At 37.1% G+C, this 20,470-nt stretch overlaps 1 protein-coding gene across 9 annotated transcripts in view; it reads right to left on the bottom strand.

The window, feature by feature from the left end:
* EXOC6 (exocyst complex component 6) overlaps positions 1 to 20,470 on the bottom strand; it is an 87,254-nt gene that overhangs the window by 61,611 nt on the left and 5,173 nt on the right. For all 9 annotated transcript variants that reach the window (XM_051800550.1, XM_051800553.1, XM_051800552.1 and 6 more), the window contains exons 2-5: positions 5,143 to 5,314; positions 3,816 to 3,863; positions 3,612 to 3,702; positions 2,669 to 2,714 (exon numbers count right to left, since the gene is read on the bottom strand). In XM_051800550.1, the coding sequence (XP_051656510.1) occupies positions 2,669 to 2,714; positions 3,612 to 3,702; positions 3,816 to 3,863; positions 5,143 to 5,314 (357 nt within the window). The remainder of the gene's footprint in view (positions 1 to 2,668; positions 2,715 to 3,611; positions 3,703 to 3,815; positions 3,864 to 5,142; positions 5,315 to 20,470) is intronic.

The following is a 20,470-nucleotide window of genomic DNA, read 5'->3' as shown; positions in this document are numbered from 1 at the left end:
ATCTAATACCCATACTTTTGCCTTCTCTTACTTTAAACATTAGAATTGTAAGTTTTATTCATGGCGTAAGACTGTAAGACAATGGAATAATGAAAACATACTCTAAAAGGCTGCAAGCAGAGAAAGTCAAGATGTCTTTTTATAAAAAAGACCAACAAAAGCTTTGCTGCATTAACAAACCTCAGTGAAGGTTTATGACAAAAATTATCTTTCCCTAAAACAAACATTCCTCGTTGCTTTGTTATGACAGGGATTGTGAATGCTCCTCTCTCTGACTCTTCTAGGAAAGTTTCACAGCAAAACTTAGGAAGCTCAGTTTTGAAATTCCTTGTATGTACACACATTGGCTATCAGGTCTTTGCACTGACACTATGAATGTCCTTGATGTTGCTCAATCTCTTAGTAGTGATAAAGGCCAGGATACACGCACACTTCAGATTTGTTGCCTGTTGAGCCACAAAGAAATTACCATTTGAATTACCTGCAAGTTCCATGGGATAGCCACCTGTAGGCTGTATTATAGGGAATTGTAAGTCACAGGCAAAGTAGTAAGTGTAGCACAGCTAATGAAAGAGTTATCTGAGTCAGAGCAGTAGCCTGCAGCAGAGTCTAAGCCTTCTGCACTCCACGTGATTTCAAGGTATGGTACATCAAAGCTATGGAATCTCCCCTCTCCCTTAGATCTTTTTATGGTATGACAATGACATGTCCAAACCCCTCAATTCGAGTCCTTTGACTTTTAAGACTTCCTGTCTGGTGACTCCTTCCACAGGAAAATTATCAGATCTGAGTATTTTGAAAAATAGAAATTTAGTTCTAGACTTAAAGAGTACCGATGGTTTCTCAGGACGCACACCAACCATCAGTGGACTCTACAAAACCACTAGCAACTATGAAGTCAAAATGCCAAAAAAGTCATCTGCAATTTTATCTCGCCTAAGTGACCTTTACATGATGACATTAGGAACTATTACTTCCCTTGGAATTCTAAAACCAGGATGCTGTTTGCCTTGCCTGACAGAGCACAGGAAGGGCAGAATGCAGGCCTTGATCCCAGTGCTTCCATTATTTTCAGCACACTAAATGTAGCACACTCCACAGAAGACCTTGCAAAGGGAAGCAGTGCAATTCAGACACTGTTCAGTCTGTTCTCTGACTGGAGTAGCAAGGGCACTGGACTGTTCATGTCTTTCTGCTGGGTTGCTCCAAGAACACTGCAACAACATGCTGCCAGCTACTCTAAGCAGATGCCAAACCAGTGTCCTGTTCAGAGGAAACAGTGTATGGTAGTCAAGCTGATGAGACATACCACACTGCTTCACATACAACAAGTTTTAATTGTTTTAAGAGTCAGCATAGTGTCGTAGCTATTAGGTTGTTCTTAAACCTCTTGTATTTCTACAGAAGACCTCCCAGACAGCAAACATGCACAGGTATCATGCAGCACATATATCACTGTCAAAGATGCATCAGATTTGCTGCAATGTTGATTGATCTGATGTGTACAGTTGATCTGAAGCATTTAGGACATGTCTGCACACAGGCTTTAGAGCTGATTTGCAGGAGGTATAGGCTACTCAGAAACAGAAATCCAGACAAACAGTTCAAAAGCAAATCTAGATTACAAAGCAGCCCTGCAGACAACTGACTATGCATAGCTAGTTCCAAGTGGAAACAGACTGGTCCAGACAGACTTGTTAGCAGGAGTTCAGTGCAGTGGTGCCAAGCACAGAGACACTGACAACAATCCTGAACGCAGAAAGGGAAGGCACAGAGCAATCAGTGCGACTGAGGCACGATGAAGAGCAGGCAGGGATGGTATAGAATCAGACAACAATGCCAGAGAAATCATGAAGAAGAAAACAGCAGCAGTGGTATTCCTGGGGTGGGTGTGTGAGGTGCAGCAGCCCCAGTGGGACTGGATGACAGCTAAAGCAGGGGGCAGGGGTAGCCAAGCTGCCATGGAGAAAGAATGGGGGATACTGGGGCTACAGCAGCAGTGAGTGGTGAAACGTGGAGACACAATAGGGAGGAACAGCTGGTCATATACCAGTTATAAACTATTATTCTAGAATTTAATTTTTAATTATGGTTTTAATTTTTTTTAACAATTCATCATGAAGGAAAAAACTCCAAACCAAAATACACTTCCTTCACTTCATTCTCATTGTCCCATTTACACAAAAGATGAGCACAGAGATACCAGATAGGTCTAAAGAAAGGTATATGGAGTGAAATGTCCTTTCTTCCTGGATTATGAGTTTACTTAAATATATCATGATAAATTAATCAGATATTAATGTACTCTGAAAGCTCTTTAGTCCCAAAGGATCTTACTTTTCTTGATTCTTAAACTGCTTTGAGTAATAAAAACCAGTAAACTTTACTTCACATTTTATAATCATAATTTCATTACATGTCATACCTATTTAAGTAAACATTACTTTTCATGGCAATCACTAAGGTCCTAGAAGTTCTTTATATTTAATATAGTATTTGTTCCCTTGCAGTGACATTCTTGAAACACAGACAAGGTATTATGAAAAGAAGACTACACATATCAAGCTACAGGACTTGGAATACTTACTTGTCTACATTAGTGTTTGCTATTCTATCAGCTTACTGACAAATGCTATATTATTTTTCTCATAGAAATAAGGTCACTCACCTTTTTACATTCATCTGTTCTTTTAATTTGCTGTACATTTCCAGCACTGCATAAAAACAAGTAGATTAACTTATGAAGCTTACCATGGCTTTACTTAATAAAAGAGGAAAACATATATTGTAAAGGACAAAATTAGAAATAGAAAAGAATATGCTAAATTTAGCTTATTTAATTCCTACTGTAACATAAATGTGATAAAACTAGCAAAAAATATGCTAGAATGCATCTAACAAAGAAAAAAACCCTGAACTATTAACAGCTTTTAAAGTAAAAAGAATTAAGATTGAACAAAAGAGTCAACACTATATATATCAAGCACAGTCATTCACTTACTACATACCATAACCTTATCTGCATTACCAGTCCGTGACCTGTCTCCATAAAAAGGCAACAGTACCACCTACTGTACTCATAACACGTCAACATCAAGACTTCACAAAGGAAAAGTCTCAAATCTGCTTTACACCAATAGCATGAACAGGACAAAACCTTTATAGAGCTGTGTGCAATCCCACAATATCACCTTCTGAAACTTTTAGAGTCCTTGTCTTTATTTAAAAAAAAACCTGTAGTGACACAGAACTAAAAGCACAATGTTGAAGGTGCACCATTAGTATTTTCCCCAGTATTCAAACAGTAAAAGCCACCCTCTTAAGCAACAAATTCATTGTTCATCATATTAAAAATATTAGTTCATTTAACACTGTATGTGGCTACATTGTTTGCAGTATTTAAATCTGTCTGTCTTCTCACAGCATCATAACTGCTCTATGTCAAATATTGTAAGAGACAGAACCTACACACAGACATCTTTTAAGAACCTATTAATTTTTTCATTAAACTGGATGTTACAGGACTACAACTTAAAAAAATAAAATTCTTTTCCATTTGGCTATGGTGACTTCATTTAATTTGCCATCATATTTAGCTATTGGTCACTCACCTGGAAGACACAACTGTAGTTTTTCCACAACTGTTGTAATATTCTGCTGTTGAACTCTACATCGGATGATTTCCTCTGTTTGGGATATCACCTTAAAGGGATTTTTTTTTTAAAATAGAAAGAAAATCACACTTAAACTATGCAAACAAATTTATTTCGCTACAAATATTCATAATGGCCATATAGGAAGCACCATTTTCTCACCTCTTTCCCAGCATCCTGAAGCCTTCGGTTGGTATCAGTAACTTGGACCTTAAAAATAATTTCACCTTTGTTAGACAAATATGCATATATTGCCCTGATGTGACTGCTCACCCTTGTAATCAGATCATGCTTCCTGAGAAACTTAGAACAAAGAAATGCAAATTCAAATTAACTCTACAGCTTGAACTTGAACTTTTGATCGCAAAGGGCTTTTGTTAACTTCAATTACTTATGACAGTTCTTTCTAACAGATTCTGTGGCAAACTTCTCAAATTTACTTGGGATTTTTGAACTTTCCTTGTTTCTGTAGGTCTGTCAAACAATTCAAATCATTGACCCAATTGACCACTGGTCCCTTTTTGATAACCTCAATGAGCTCTATGGGCCATTCATTGTCTGTAAGAAATGGTGATTGCATTTTATGGTAATTAAACATTCATACTTTGCTGAATGCAAACACTGGGTGGTTGATTAACATCAAACGTGGAAATCTCCAAACCACAGCAACATTTTAATGCTGCAGGTGCAGGCAAAGCTCAACCTCAGATTTTCCCACATAGTAAGTGACTCATTAGGTCATCATAATAAGGAAGCACATTCTAGTTTATTAAAAATCTCATTAATTTCTGAACAAAGATGCTCAATGACCTCATTGATGCTGTATTTGGTCTCTTGTTATCTGAATATCCTTTATATAATGCTCTTCTAATCATAACCTCTGATGAACTACGCTCATTCTGTCTGGTGTGCATATTTTGCTCTCAAAAGTGTAAAGAGAGCTAAAAGGGACATAATTCACTATTCTGCATTCTGATCTGGGAGTAAATCTTGGTTCTCATATCTAATGAAAACTACCAACATCACCAACTCTCTTGCTCATTACAAAGTAAAGAACATTTTTTTTTAATGCATAATTGCAGGATTTTTATTTTTCTAATAAAGATTTTAATTTTTTCTGAGGTCAGATACAGAAATGCACGAATAGAAAAAGACCTATTTAAGAAATACTGCAGCTATTGTTTATTATTCTTTACCTTCTGAGAAAGCCTTTAAAGATGGTAAAATAATTTTGGTAGCATTTTGTGAAAACATACACTAAAAAAATCAGAATTAGATCTAAATAAGTATTCAGTTTTGTAAATGTAAATTACTGTATCAGGCAACACAGCTCGAATCACAAATCCTAGTCAATCCGCTTTTAAAAAATTGCTGCTAACATCAGAGTGTAAGTGATAATCACTAATTTATTCTCCAGTAGAAGAGTCCAGTTCCTTCTTTGAAATTCAAAGATAATGATAAATGAAACTGTGAAAAACTAGTTCCTTACCTTTAATTTTTCTGCATCAGCCCTAACTTTAAGAAGTTCTGTAATAGCATCCACAAAGCCCTGATGGTGAAAATTGCACATCTTTTCTATCTCCCTGTCATGGTTACGTATGCAGGCATCAAGTTTTTCCATAAACTTCTGATGTGCATTTGGTTGGTCATCATATACAGACCTATTAAATACAAATAAGAAAATCAAAGTTTACTTTTCCCCCAGTTGAAGACAGTATGCAAGGATCTTTATTGAAATCTCTCTCTCTCAAAAAGAAAATAAAAGCAAGCAAACTTGATGTTAGAGTGGCATCATTTGGTGGATCCACTCCACGAAAATCAGCATTAAAAGAAAGAGATGGCACAAAACCAAGAACTGAACCCAGCTCTTATGGCATTAATCCAGGTGCTTAACCAGTTACATCATGGTTGACCTGAGCCTCACTGGTCTGTTATTTATGCCCTAATGCTCAAATATGGGTACAAAAGAATCAGTTTCTCCGACCCCCTCAAATAGCATGGATCGCTTTTCCATCAAATTCCACTCTTTGCTAAATATAAAGAAGTGCAAACATACAAATTTGCTTTTCTGGTATTCCTAACACCAGAGTTATCCAAGTAAATCAGGGTCGGATGCTTCCAGCCAGAATGACCGGAGCACGGTGCGGCAGGAGCCGGACTCCTGGCAGAAGGCAATCCCCAGGGCTCCCTGTCTCTGCCTGCCCACATCCAGCAGCTCCCAGAGCAAATCTGTAACACACACACGCCTAGGGCTGCTGCCTCAATGGGATCTTACAGTCAGAAAGGGCTAGAACCAGGTCTTTTGGCTTATTTTACTAATTGTTTGAATAGTACATTTAAAAACTTCAAGCACAAAACATGACTCCTGGAGAAATTACTGGTGTAGCTCGTTGAGCAGTGTCAGAAATAGAAATCTGTGTGGAAGAACACTCAAGCATGGGAGTGAGCAAAGGAGGCAGAGGGGAAATTAAACCTTTAGACTTCGGACGAGGAAGCAAGAAAAGAGGTATTATAAAATTGTGTTGGAATCCAAAGGTATGAGGTCTCCCGACAAATGCACGGCACAGACAGTTCCAAAAATCGATGAATAATTTGATATAGCAATACCAGCAAAGACATATAATTTTTGAAGTAGCTTTTCAGAGAGAATGGGAGCAGCAATACAAGAATGATACAGTCATACATATACAAACATGTTTCTACCTACAAACGAAGACTGTTAAAATATAAAGGTGATCAAAAGTCTATAAATTGTTTTTTTTTCTTCCATATTTTCCTTTTATAATTTCAAAGTTTTCTCCAGAAATTTATAAGAAGCTTTTTTAAAAAAAATAAAATTAAAAAATCTTAAGATGGGGGGAAAAAAGGCTGGAGTTCCAATGGTCTCAATGTCGTCTGTAGAAGTACAGTCTTAAGTTCAAGATCCAGGCAACAATGAAACAAAGCCTCTAAAACTCTTGAGTAGCAAGAAAGTACTTCCCTCCCACTCTTCTTGGAGAAGTATGATTTCCTGTACTCTTCAAGATCCTCTTTTCTAACCAGACATCTGGGCTCTGCCAAGATCTGGGGTCATCACCAACAAACACATTCAACAAACCTATACCTGAAAAGAACTTGACCTTTCAATGAAGAAGAGGGTGTAGAAGAGATTGAAAAGACTTGTAACTAGATTCTTGCCACTTTTTGAGTTTCTTCTTACCTTGTACGAAATACTCAAGCTACTGAATTTAGAGCCATGAGAAAGGCAATATGCTGTCATACATGTCAAAGGAAGAAAGCTGATTCCTTACAGTCTGCCTGTTATTGCTATTTTCCCTGGGAAAATCTATGCAATAAAATATTCCTAGAATATTTTATTCCTTTTGCTTATGATAGGAAAATAAGGCTATGGTACTGAAGGCAGTTTTTTTCCTCCAAAGGGCACCAGGAGAAAAATAGGATTGTTGACCCATGAAGTGGTTTACCCCTCACCATTTCCACCACCACAGTTTGAAATGACAGCTGGAAGAGGCAAATGTGTGCCCATCAGTCCCTCCTCCTGAGGTTCCTATCAGACTGCCTGAAAGGGACCCCTCTCAAGGCTGCCCAGGATGACTGAGGTGTAAAGGGCCATGGTGGATGGTCACGAGTGACCCATATCTGCCAGTGGGAAATATCTGCACCCAGAACCTGGTGCTGGCTGGAGGAGAAGCAGCATCCTGGCATGGGAGGAAAGAAAGGTGCAAGACGCAGTCGGCATTGAGTGAGCTCTCATCAAGCAACCCAATGTTCTGCATCTGAAGGCACAGGGGGTCACATGGAGACCATATCACTGTTACCTGTAAAGAAATGGGGAAGGAATGAGAAAAAGGCTCAACAACTGATGTTGTAGTGCTCCAAACTACACAGTACACGCTGGTTACATGACTGCTGCTCTGTCTCCATAAGAAAAGGGTCAGAGATGTTGGAACCTACAGGGTGGACATAGGAGGACACCCACCTGTCTCCAGAGTTCCTGGAGAAGAAAAAAAGATTAGGAGGACCAGATAGTGCCTTCAGAGATATCAGGCACGCATCTCTGAATGGACTGGACTTACCATCTATGCTGCACTGTATGCTAAAGCAAAAAAAAAAAGTTCAATTCATTACCGCTTCCTTTAGCCTTTTTTTTTTAAGAGTGGAAGGAGTCTCCAAGTTCAGGTCTCCTTTCAGAGTTCTCAAAGGAAAGTGAGAAAGGAGCATCATTATCACAAAGATAGGAGACTTCCACCTATCACCATGTGCTCAAACTGGGAGTTGTGCAATACACACATAAATGAAAACAGCAGTAAAACACAGTAAAGCAAATATGCCCAAAACAGAATGAGACCTAAAAAAGATGGTGCAAGAGAAACTCTACGCTTGATTTGGTCTGACCAAGCTTTCTTTGGTGGTTGTAGTGTACTGTCTTTTTGGACCTAGTTACTGCCTGATGATTTGGGGGTATCCAGTAGCTGCCTTGTCAACTTTTTAATCCATTTCAGATCTGCCAATACAGTCAGACATGCTGTTGAAATACTGACAGAAGAAAATCATTTGAGATCAGAAGATTTCTCCTTAAAGTGTTATCAAACAACTCCAGAGAGCATAGTCAGAAATTCTGGAAGCACATAAAATGCAGCAGAGGCAACACAGTATTCACTGTTGTAAAAATTAGTGTTTATTATGTTTTCCTCAATATATTAAAGCTACTTATTATTAAGTTTAATGATCATAAAGTACTTATTTTTAATCTCAGGGGTATTATCACAATATTTAATTCAAAATCATACAGGGAATAACTGTTCAAAACTGGAGGGAAAAATCAATACTGCATACATCCCAACGCCTTAACCACAAGATTACCCTACCTTCTTAAAATAATAGTTACTATTTCATGTTCTACATTGTACTCTTTTCTGCAAAGATATTAATATAACTATGGTCTGTGATCTAAACCACTATTTCGACAGAGCTCCCTAAGATGCACTAGTAGTATAAATTCCATATTCATTACATAAGTAGACAGCTCCATCTTGTGGGAACAACAAATTAATCCTCTTCAGCATGTGAGTGAAAAAACTCCTGAGACAAACTGCTCACTTTTACAGAAATAAATCATTAGTGTATTTAAAAGAAATTCACACTTTGTATCACAACTTCCTGTGAAAAAGTGAGAGAAGAGATGGTGAGAAGATGAATTAAACAAGTTTACTAACTTCCTTAAGATGCTGTACTCTCAGGACACTACACACCCGCAATTTAGGGGCTTCAGAACCAAGTCTGGCCTAAAGCACTGGCCTTTTTAGAAATGTAAGTGTACTCTAGAGAGCCATGCCATCTCTAGCCATGGACAGAAACCGGGTTTTTTCTCAAATCTGCAAAATCTGATTTACCCATTATGGAACATCACACGTTGTATGGTATAGTTTATTTCTCATACTGAAGTTTACTTTCCATACATACATTTCAAAGATTACCTACGCTTACCTAAACCAAGTAATTTGAATAATTATCTGAAAGTGTATATTTCACCAGATAATGGCACTGCAAGCAATCCTGACCGCAATTCTGCACTTTTCAGAGTTAGACCATCACCATATTGCAGTATCTTGCAGAGAGACATGGAATCCTGAAAGTATCCTAGAGATTATTCTTTTAAATTACAAGACAAAATTAACAGAATTTAAAACACACACACAGAGAATTCTCTCAGAAAGAGAGTGAGGATGTAGTAACCATTCCAGCTCCATTTCTTCAGGAGATGACTATTAATGCTAATCTGTCTACCCTAAAAATCTCTCACTGTAAATTGCTTCATATACATCAGTGGGAAATGTCACAAAAAGGGGCAAACGTGCCCAGGATACCAAAAGGATTTTTACATGTGTAATATATAGTTCTTTCAACTTCTGTTTATACGCTTCTGAATGAAGAATCCCAAGGATCCTCCCTTCAGCTTTATGGACCCCTGAAGTGGTTGCTAACGGTCTGAAATACAGCACAAATCTCAACTGTGCCAAACTGAAAGACACGATCAGTTTGTATTACAATTACTTTCAACATCTGAAAGTAATGTTCCTACACAGCTATAGGAACCTATAGACCACTAGTTGTTGATTTATACCATGAATCCCTGACAAGAAGGTTTTTTCTCAGTATGAGTCTTCAAATTGGGGGGGAAAAAAAAAATAATAAAAAAAAAATCACTAATCTCAGAGACAGAAGTTTGTATTTGATTTTGGCACCAAAAAAACCCAAAACAACACAACATATCACCTTAATTTTCAATGTGAAATGAGAGAACAGTAACTTGAGTGACTACTTAGACATCAGTACTGCAAATCAGTGATATGACAGGTACTATTTTCTTTCCTAATCGACTGGACAAGCAGGGAACCCACGAAGAGCACAAGCAGAGCTGAACAATTTTTCTGGTAACGTGTCGCAGGTCATCTGTCTGTATTTCCCTGAACTCTGTATATAAACAGAGGAACTTTTTTCTCTGACTCATCCCAACAACTGGGCAATACAACTCATATTAATGCCAGGCTAGGTAAATAGAAAGTGCAGGAAGTACTTTTAAGAGAAAAAAAATTAATAAGGAATAGTCAGAGACTACCCTAAGGAGAAAGATGTCTCAGTCACTGGATCAATTTTATTTTTACCTTGATCATTTTTACCAGTAGGCTGAAGGGAGAAAAACAAGCATAAACAGATTTGAATTCAGGTCCGAAAAAAAAAAACAAAAAAGGAGAATTTTCAGATATGCAACCATTTTCCAATTGAAGAAAATAAGTTTACTTTATATCATAAAAACTTCCCTAAAATTTTTACTTTCAAAACTGAAACACATTATGAAAAATACGTATTTAATAGGTCTTATTGACGCCTTCTTGTGTTTACATGCAAAACTACATTGAGGCACCAGAGGGCACCATTCTATGCACAAAAGCACCAGCTGCTAAGAAAACAAAAAGGGTCATCTCCAGAGAACTAAAATTTAGCCAAGGATCGTAAAATTTAACATGCCAAAAATTCTACCTGATCCTTCAAAAAATAATATTCCTTTTAAAAATCAATTATCCTGAAATCATCTGATTTATTCCATAATGACAACTCCACACATAGGCATTATCACTCTAAGTCACTATCACAGATGTCTTCACAAATTATTACAGTCCCACTTCAAAAGGATATTTCTGCAAAAACATCACATAAATATTTCTGTGCATGCAATCAGGATATATGTCCTTAAATGCCTGAGTGCAAATGGGATTGAAAGAGGATGAACATTTCACTAAGGAGAAGGGAAATAAAAAGTTACATGCAAAAAAAAATCATATAAGCCCAGGAATTTATTTAATATATTGACTATGCACTACTAGAAAGGCATACATACAGACTAATAAGTGTAAAAGGAGAGAAGTCTAAAAATATTTTTTGAAACTTCAGCAAATACCCCAAATTTGCTTTTTTCCTCTTCATCCCCAATTTGCACATCTTTGTTATCTTCTCACTAGAAAATAACAATAACCATAAACCTAAATACAACTTCTCCCGTAATCTATTTGGTTTAGTATGGAAAAATAGATTACAAGAATAATCAGAATCAGAACTAAGTAATTTTGTTTCGTATCTATGGCAATAGCTGTAACATTTCAATCAGAAGCAGAAAATAATATGAATTCCTGATTGGTGATAAGTAACTCTGTCAATTAAAAATCATTACTAAAATAGTCTGTTAGACAAAGAAAAAATAATATTTAACAAATCCCATTTTGTTGTTTTTTTTTTTTTAAATCTATTATTTCTTGAAGGTTTTGGGGTTTGTTTAGAGTGTGTTTTGTTGTTTTAAATGAGTAATGGTTCAATTTTTAATTGCAAATCCATATTCAGAAAAAACAACTCTGAGTTTATGGAGCATTACTATAAATTTTTGAGTGAATAATTTTCTTTCTAGTAATCACTTATGGTAATAGGTTCAGCAGCAAAGACACTTAGAACATCTCTTTTAAAAATAGCCAAAAAATCCAGAAAATAGAGGAAAAAATACCAATCTTTTTACAGGATGAAGAAGCTCCTCATTAATGACTTGCCACCTTTCACCACTTTCACACCTCCCTAACCCATCCTGTTCTGTCCCATTTCTAGGATGAATTGCAGGTTCCCCACCCCTGCCCACATTGCCACAAAGTCTTTCATTTCCTGATTACACAAGACATATGAAGCAATTAAAAACTGTATACACACATTCCTCTCGGGATACTGATAACCACTCAGTAAGTGCCAATCAGTTACAACTCCATGAATGCTGTAACAATGATAGGAATTACACACATCTGTACAACAGTTGTAAAAGTTTGACATGGAATGTAAGTCTGACCGTGCAGCTTTTAACCTGCTACAGACACAAGACAAAAAGATTCATCTGTAGAGCTTCAGATTAAAAAAATAACTGATCACTTTGATCAATTAAAGGAAGGCACAAAAAAAAAAAAAAGAAACTCAACCATACACTTTTTATTCAGTTTTTCAAAGTAATACTTAAAACAAAACACACACAAATAAATCAACTCTCAAATGAAGAACGTGTGCTTATGGAAAATAATTGTTTTAGAATTCATATTGTGCTACCAATGCCAATTTTGTCCTGATGCTAGAGATGCTCTCAACTAGCTCCCATACACAGATTGCAAGAGGTGGCCCACTAGATGTTTGTCCTCTCTCTCTATTTCTCCCTTCACTAAGAAAAAACCCACAAAAAACAAAACCACCACAAATAAAGAGATAGAATAAATAAAATTATAAAACAAACTACTGATTATCAGTTCATGTTTTGCTGCAGAGGATGTTCATTAACAGTCATCAGTATTTGCATTTCCATGATGAGTGCAGTGAGATCAGAGCAAGCACAAAACACTGACGATGCAAATTAAGATTCTGCCCCTTAAACAGACCTGTCACTATGACTATAACCATGGCATCCCTAACCACGATACTGTGTCACACACTCCATTTAAGCTGCAATTTCACAGGAAACACTGCAAAGACTTCCTTTGTCCTACAATATACAAGGATATTTTCTGTTTACACAAACTGCAAACTTTGTAGGGATTTTCCATGGAGTAATTTCATATAGGCTGCTGCATGCACCCTTAAATGCTTTATAAAATAATGTCCAGGTGTTTCCTGTAATTCAACTGCAGTTATGGTAATAAGCACATTTCTTAAAACCTAAGCAGCCTTTCAATGCCAAGCGCTACCTAGGGTCCAGTTCTGCCATCCTTATTCAGAATTACATCTCACCACTCTATTTAGAAGATCCTATTACATGCCAAAACAATGCAGAAGTCAAGCTAAAAGATTTTATTAATCTTAGTTTAGCTGTTATGCTTTGCTTGCCTGGTTTTCCTGGATGTGCAATTTCTGTGAATTGTTCTCACTAATAGTATCCTGTTTCTATGAGCAGGAAAGGGCCGAGCACAGTTTGTTAGTTAACATTACTTCCTATAAGCAGGGTTCTTGTTCTGTAGTAGCAGCACTACAGCAGTCATTGTTCATGCTGGATAAGCAATGGATCACGCTGATGGCTGTTAATGGCCATCCTCTGCAGCGAAACATGAACTGATAATCAGTACGCCCAGATTTGCAATAGACTTCCTCCTTCCTGTTTTTACACTGCTGACCAAGGAGATGCCTCTTCCTGCTAAGCCTTTGTGCGACTTACTGATGTATGAAGCAAGAAACTGAAAAACAAGTGCTGCACTAACTTTTTTTTCTCATTTTGTGTTGTAATAGTAGATTAAAAGACAGCAAAGGAAACAGCCCCTTCGCTCACTTTGGTACTGGCTATCGCCACATAATGAAATGCCAAGTTTGGCCATCTGTTCCATAGACCTAAATGGATCCAAGTGGATGTAGTTGGAATCTATTTTATTTCATAGAAAATCAAATAAGAAATTGAAGTCCATAGAGTAATATTCTTATTTTCCCTTAATATTTCCATAGACTGTTCTGTTACATTTTAGTAGCAACGGATTAATCTGTAAACCAAATAGTGAGCTTCTAAGTTCTTTTTGAAAATTTGATCAGATTTCTATTATACATGTTTCAGAAATAATTAGCCATCTCTTACAACCTCTAGCTAATCTGTCATCTTTATCTAGAGCACTTGAGACATAAATACAAGATAAATACATACCAATTGACAAAATAAATTTCATGTCAACAACTTCATATGCCTCTTCATGAGACATGTGAAATAGAACAGAACACTTAATGTCAGAAATATTAGTTAGTTATTTCAACAAACTTTGAATACCCACACTACACAGATGTGAATATATTATTTCAGAAATTCAAGAAGTTCCAGATTGAATAAAATATACAGTAATTAAAAAGTTTCAAAATTAATTGGATTAAGAATGTATTCTATTTAATACTGATCAAACCAAAGAATTCTTTGATAACACATATTCCTCTGCAAACATAACCAAAGCATGTATTTTACAATAATTTTATATTATTAATTTTTGTTAACTCTATGAGCTCCCATAGCCTATACATAGAAAATCATCATATATTTTTTACTCATGCAAAATAGCAGCCTGTACTGTATATACTTTGCACATCTACCAGGATCACTGAAGAAAACAAAAGATGACTTCTAAAAAAAGTCTGCTTTCTATTCAGAAGCCGAACTGAAACTACCTCACAGAGTTTCTCTCTGTTAGGAAGCAATTAAGACTGTTGAAGCCACTGACTTACTCCAGTCCTCTGCCTGCTCAATAAACAGACTAAGAAAACCTGTTCATTTCTTAGGGAAAGGTGACACTTGAGCATGCCACAGAAACTCCACATTTCAAGAGGAGGTAGCACACATTGGCTAACTGCTTACAGTTTCCTAAGTTTATGAAACAAAATAGAACAAATATACAGTATAAAACAGTATTTACTATGTTACTTTTATGTTGAAATTAAAATCCAGAAGAAAACATTGCCTCAGTGAATAAAAGGGGGTAAAGAGCCTTCAAAGTCACTCTATGCATCAGGTAGTGCACAAACTGTGAAAGTGCCAGTGAGAGCTCCTACCAAAAGAAACATCTAAATGCCTGTAATAGAAAGGAGAGCATATTAAAATTGAAGTATGTGATACTTGAAAGTTGAAACACTTCTTTTTGAAGTTGAAATCTCTCAAAAGTATCCCCTAGGTACACATAAAACAGTATATGCATTATTCATTTTGTATTACTCTGATTCACAGGAGGATTGCAAGCTACACTCACTGAAATATTGCAAGCAAATTACTTTCCCTAAGACACAGGGAAAATCCCACCCACTGTATTAGAATCAAACACCTTTCTCATGTTATATTAAAAAAAAAAAATCACCAGCATCTTTTTTAGGTCTTCTCTGTCAAATCCCATGTCTTTCCATCAAGGCTGATGCACTCTAAAATCTGCTTCCTTCCTTCTTAGTACCTCTGTCAGTGATTAAGTTCCCTACTAGTTTGCTATTACTGGCAAAGGTTGAGGTACTGGAAGGGCTTCAGCCAGGCTCCAGGAGATCATTAACTCCTTCATGCACAGCACACAGTTTGTCAGGTGTACAAATAATTCCATAGTAGACAAGTACCAAATGAGGAAGAGATGCATTGCTGAACATACTTTAAGCTGAACATCAATTTGAGAATTCTGTCATTGTTATATCAAGGTCTATGGTGACAGGGATTACTTGTGGGCATTTCAACCACCACCAGAAAATAGCCAGAATGGCTGGCAACAGTTAGATTTTATAACTAGCCATAGCAAGTCCTTCAGTAAGATAAAATCTCATGTGATTACTTGATGCTGATGCAGAGCTATGTTAAGGTTTTTGAACAAGTTATTACTTAATAATTTATTACAACCCATAGAAATAGTTTCCTATTTGCAAATCCATTCCAGGCACTATCCTAGAAGCATTATTTAAGAAATATTAATCCTCACAGATTTGTATTAACTCATTTTAGTAGTATAATATATAAAACGCAACATGACAAAACTTGCTTAACTGAGTCACTGTAATTTCAGCCTTGTATGTGCAAATGCTCTTAACACTTAGTCAAAATCAGACTCATATTTAATTGAGTTATGCTAAGGCTCCCTCAGGCAGCCATTGGTATTGAGGAAATTGCAAAGTCTTGGAGCAATGGTTCAGCAACACACAAAAAAAGCTGGAATACAGGCTCTGCTGCTGGCTTTCCAAAAAAATCTCCAAGAAAATAAGTACCCATGTGACTGGCATTTGTGAAGGACGTAAAATTATGCACTTCCTATGCACATGGCAGGTTCAAAATCTGGGTCACCAGACACTAAATAAAATCAGCTTGAGGAAGAAATCAATGAAGAGATGACAGGAATAAGAACTGACTTTCCTGAATTTAACTGAGATAAGAGCTTATGCACAAGCATAAGCTGTTCCTATGATGAGAAGGCTAAATTTAGATGAAACACCTATTAAGTACACTATTCTGGATCTCTCAGCAGATGATACCTCTATTTTAAAAGCTTTAATGTATTTTGAAACTTGTTTCCTAAACACTGGGACAATTTCAACTCTTTGGTAATGCCTGTGAAATTGGAGGGAGCTATTTCAGAACCATTTACACAGGTTACTAGCTAGGTTAAAACTTCACTTGGCATTTGCCCATTTGGAAATCACAGCAAGAACTGACTCAGAAGCTGATGCATGAACACTTAAAAGATCAAGATAACTTGATTTGCAGACACATATTTCATGATGAACTGAATCAGCACTGAACCTAAAGATTTTTTCACAACAAAAAAATGCAGTGCAGATATGATTACCCACAAACAGTTTCGGGCTTAATAAAAAGTTCAGAAGTAATATGTTGAAACTTGTAGCAATGCAAGTGAATCCTCACCTTCTAAAATACTTTTGCTGCCAATGACAAATCTGACTGAACTATCGGGCTAGTCTGTGGAAAAATCAGAGCTGCAGTTCTGCTCTCAATGCCAGATTAATCAGTCTACAGCACACACACTTCTTATGCCCTTTTGACTCTATATAATAGACTAGTGATAAAAAACAATGCTCCTTCATAGTAATATACATCAAATAGACAATTGCTTTATCTGACTGTTGCCTTTGAACCTAAACATTTGGAATACCATCAAATCCTGCACCAAGTAACAAAATCTGCAACTGACACTACAAGCAAGCCTCTGGTTTTTCAGGATACACTTTTCACAGCAAGCAGGCCATTCTCCTCACTCCCTAACAACCCAGTTACAAAACAGGAGTTCACTATTACAATAAACTGGTATATAAATATATGTGCTGGTTTGGGCTGGGATAAAGTTAATTTTTTTCACAGTAGCTAGTATGGGGTTGTGTTTTGGGTTTGTGCTATATTATCAATATAATAATATCACACAGAGATAATACAGAGATGTTATTGCTGAGCACGTTTTGTGCTGCCACGTTCATGAGGAGGCTGGAGGTACGTGGGAGGTTGAGAGGAGACGTGGCCAAGACAGGTGACCCCAACTGACCAAAGGGATATTTCAGACCATATGAGATCATGCTCAGTACATAAAGTGGGGGGAAGAAGGAGGAAAGGGAGGAGTTTGGAGCCATGGTGTTTGTGTTCCCAAGTCACCATGTGTGATGGGACCCTGCTCTCCTGGAAATGGCTGAACACCTGCCTGTCCATGGGAAGCAGAGAATCAATTCCACATTTTGCTTGTGTGTGCAGCCTTTGCGTTCCTTGTTAAACTGTCTTTATCTCAACCCATTAGTTTTCCAGCTTTTACCATTCTGATTCTCTCCCCCATCCTGCAGGTGGGGGAGTCAACAAGCAGCTCTGTGGTGCTTGGCTGCTGGTGGGGGTTAAACCACAACAATATACATAAAAGTACACTGTGACCTGATGCAAAAAAGACCACAGCTATCACACAAGGAATTTCCAGCTTTTTGGGCTACTTTGTAACTTCAGTTTGAAAGGGAACTAGGAATGAAGCACATTAACTTGAAAACTGAGCAGGACTCGAAGACAGACCATTAATAAAGATATAGACTACTTATTTTCAAACCAATAGCTTACAATTCTGTAAGAAACTATTATACCGTTTGAAATTGAAATACGTGATCAAACCATTTAAATTCTGATTTAAAGCACTGGCTGATGATCTCAGAGTCCTCTTATGTTTGCTCTGTATGCTGGCTCATACTCCAAAACCAAAAAAATGAAAACACAGAAAAATGCCTTTAGACAATCCTACCTGACAAGCAAGACCACAGGGCAAAAATGAAGGCAACCACAATTTGTCATTGGATAACCACATCACAAATCCCAACAGCCCACAGGTACTCAGAAAATGTATTTCCCTGTCTGCAACTGTGTTAATGCTGTACTATCTTCCCACATTTTGAGAAGTCATTCATACTGCCTATGTTACTGCTTACTAACTGCTGTGCTAAGGATTCAGAACCACATAGCTGAAGCGTGCCTGCTAGTAACAGTAATGTACACTTTCAGTAAAACAAGTTACACTGAGGTTTCAGAGCATTTAGGTGCTTTGCGCACTTGTCTTTGGACAGGCCCCCTCAATGGATACAAAATATCTCCAAAATACAAATTATGGACCCCAGCTTGACAGCAGAGTAAAAGCAGCAGAATTAGACTCTCACTCCACATTTCTACCTCTGAATTTAATTAGAGACTTTGATTAGGAAAGGACAAAATAATCTTGCTTATTCTTCTAATGATGTCTTACTGAAATGTGCCTTTCACCTTCAGCTTTTCTGCAACACAAGGATAGAAGTTCAGGATGAACAGTTATCAGTTAGTTGTAACACTTCACCCATACTCATTCATGAGTCTCATAACAAATATACATCCAACATCCAAACTGTTTAACTTAAATGAGAAAAAAGCAGCACCATGCAAAAGTGATTATGCTTTGCAGGCGGGTGGCTCGCTGCTGCTTTTACCAGTGCAATGCAGTCCTAGATCAGTGGAAGGTCACTGCAGCAAACTGCAGCATCAGCCAGAAATGCCTCAACCAAACGGCTCTTGGGGGCATGATTCCCGCAGCCAGAGACAATAAGCCAGTGAGATGCCTTCAGAGGAGGCCCTCTAGTAACTCTGCAAAGTAGTTTCACGGCCAGCACAACTTAGAGCAACCTACAAGATGCTCTAACACCTACCAGGCAACAACTTGGTGATGACAGATTTCAGGAACAGAGAAGCTGCTCAAAAGCATTTTTATGCTGACTTTTTAGGAGTGTTTCCAAGCTGCAATTGTGGGTTAAAGCCACAGAGCACATCCCACTTACAGACACATCAACAGACATAGCACCTCCTTATCAACTTCACCTTAGCTACAAAATTGCCATCATCGAGTCCCACATAATTTTTATATTTAATTGTACTTTTGTATTACTGTTCAGTCATCGGACTGTGGGCAGGGAGGTCGTCCTCTGACAGGAGGATCACAGAACAGTGCAGACTCAGCGATGCAAAGCTCACGAGATGAAGTGTTCAGAGAAAGTCTGCGATATGCTTACACAACACATTGCCAAGCTAGAGTTTAAGAGTTAATTAATTTACTTTTTAAAAAGGCTTTGAAATACATTACCACAAACTCAAAGAGACTCGTAACTATAGTATATTAGGACACCAGCAGAACAACTTCTTCTACTCTGTTGAGCTACACTTTGACCTATTTCAATCAACCAAAAACTAACCATCATATAAGGTCAATTATTTTCTTCCGAACAGAATCTCTCTTTTTAGCTTCCCCAGCATATCCAACTGACTATTCAAGAAGTCCGAAGACAATCTTAAAAACTGACTCTTGAAATTCTGTTAGTATTTATCTATACAGAGTTCAGTGAGGGCCTGAAAGTTTTTTTGTTATTAACTTTTTAATTTATCTTTTTTTGAGAGAGAGAATATAGGAATTGCCTTTCTTTCTTTTTGTCTTTTTCCACTTCCTTTAAAAAGATCAAAAATGTGCTGATAATTCTCCCTGGGTTTGCAAAGCCCAAAAGTATGTGACGTGAATTACAAGATATTAACATGTTATATAAAAAGGTGAGAGTGATGAGCCTTTAACAGGTGTTGTCACTAATCTCATTTTGTTAGCCATTAAAGCTAAAAAGATGTTGATAAAAGTTTCACAGTCTGATGAAAAAAAAATTAATCCTGGCTTGCTATATGCAGTCTGCCTGTTTAATGAATGGCATGCTATAGAGTTGTTTAAGTTTCATTTATAATGATTCAGCATGTGTTACTGAATTTAGAGATGCAAGTAAAATACCAGCAATTTTAAATCAATAATTAATCCAGTTAAAATCTAAAAAGAAAATTAATGTAATCAAATCCAATCTCTTCCATTTCATATTTCTTGAGATGTGGAGTAATCTTTAGGAGCTAACTTACTCTCCTAAATAGTAAATAATCCGAATTGTATCAGCTGTACCTTGATTCCTCCTATAAAGGACTGCATTTCACATTCTTCTATATGGGTAGATCTCAACACTAGAAAACCACCTGCAAGATCAGTCTGTATGTTATTTCTTACCTGTACATTATACACAAACCCATTATATATCAATAAATGCTGCTATTTTTTATATCATGAGAACAAGTGCTGTCATTTTTGTAGCAGGGTAGGAAACAGCACCCTGGCAGGGACAGCTATGCCAAACTAGCAAACAGAACCCTGCAGAAAAACAAGAGCAGAAATGTGTTTCCATGGAATCTACATACAGCCCACAAAAAATATTACACTTCTTTTATGAAGCAT

Source organism: Manacus candei, unplaced genomic scaffold (genome assembly GCF_025592945.1).
Source record: "Manacus candei isolate 608988 ecotype Guabito, Panama unplaced genomic scaffold, ASM2559294v1 h1tg000050l, whole genome shotgun sequence".
Classification (NCBI taxonomy): domain Eukaryota; kingdom Metazoa; phylum Chordata; class Aves; order Passeriformes; family Pipridae; genus Manacus; species Manacus candei.
This window is presented reverse-complemented; position numbering and strand designations above follow the sequence as displayed.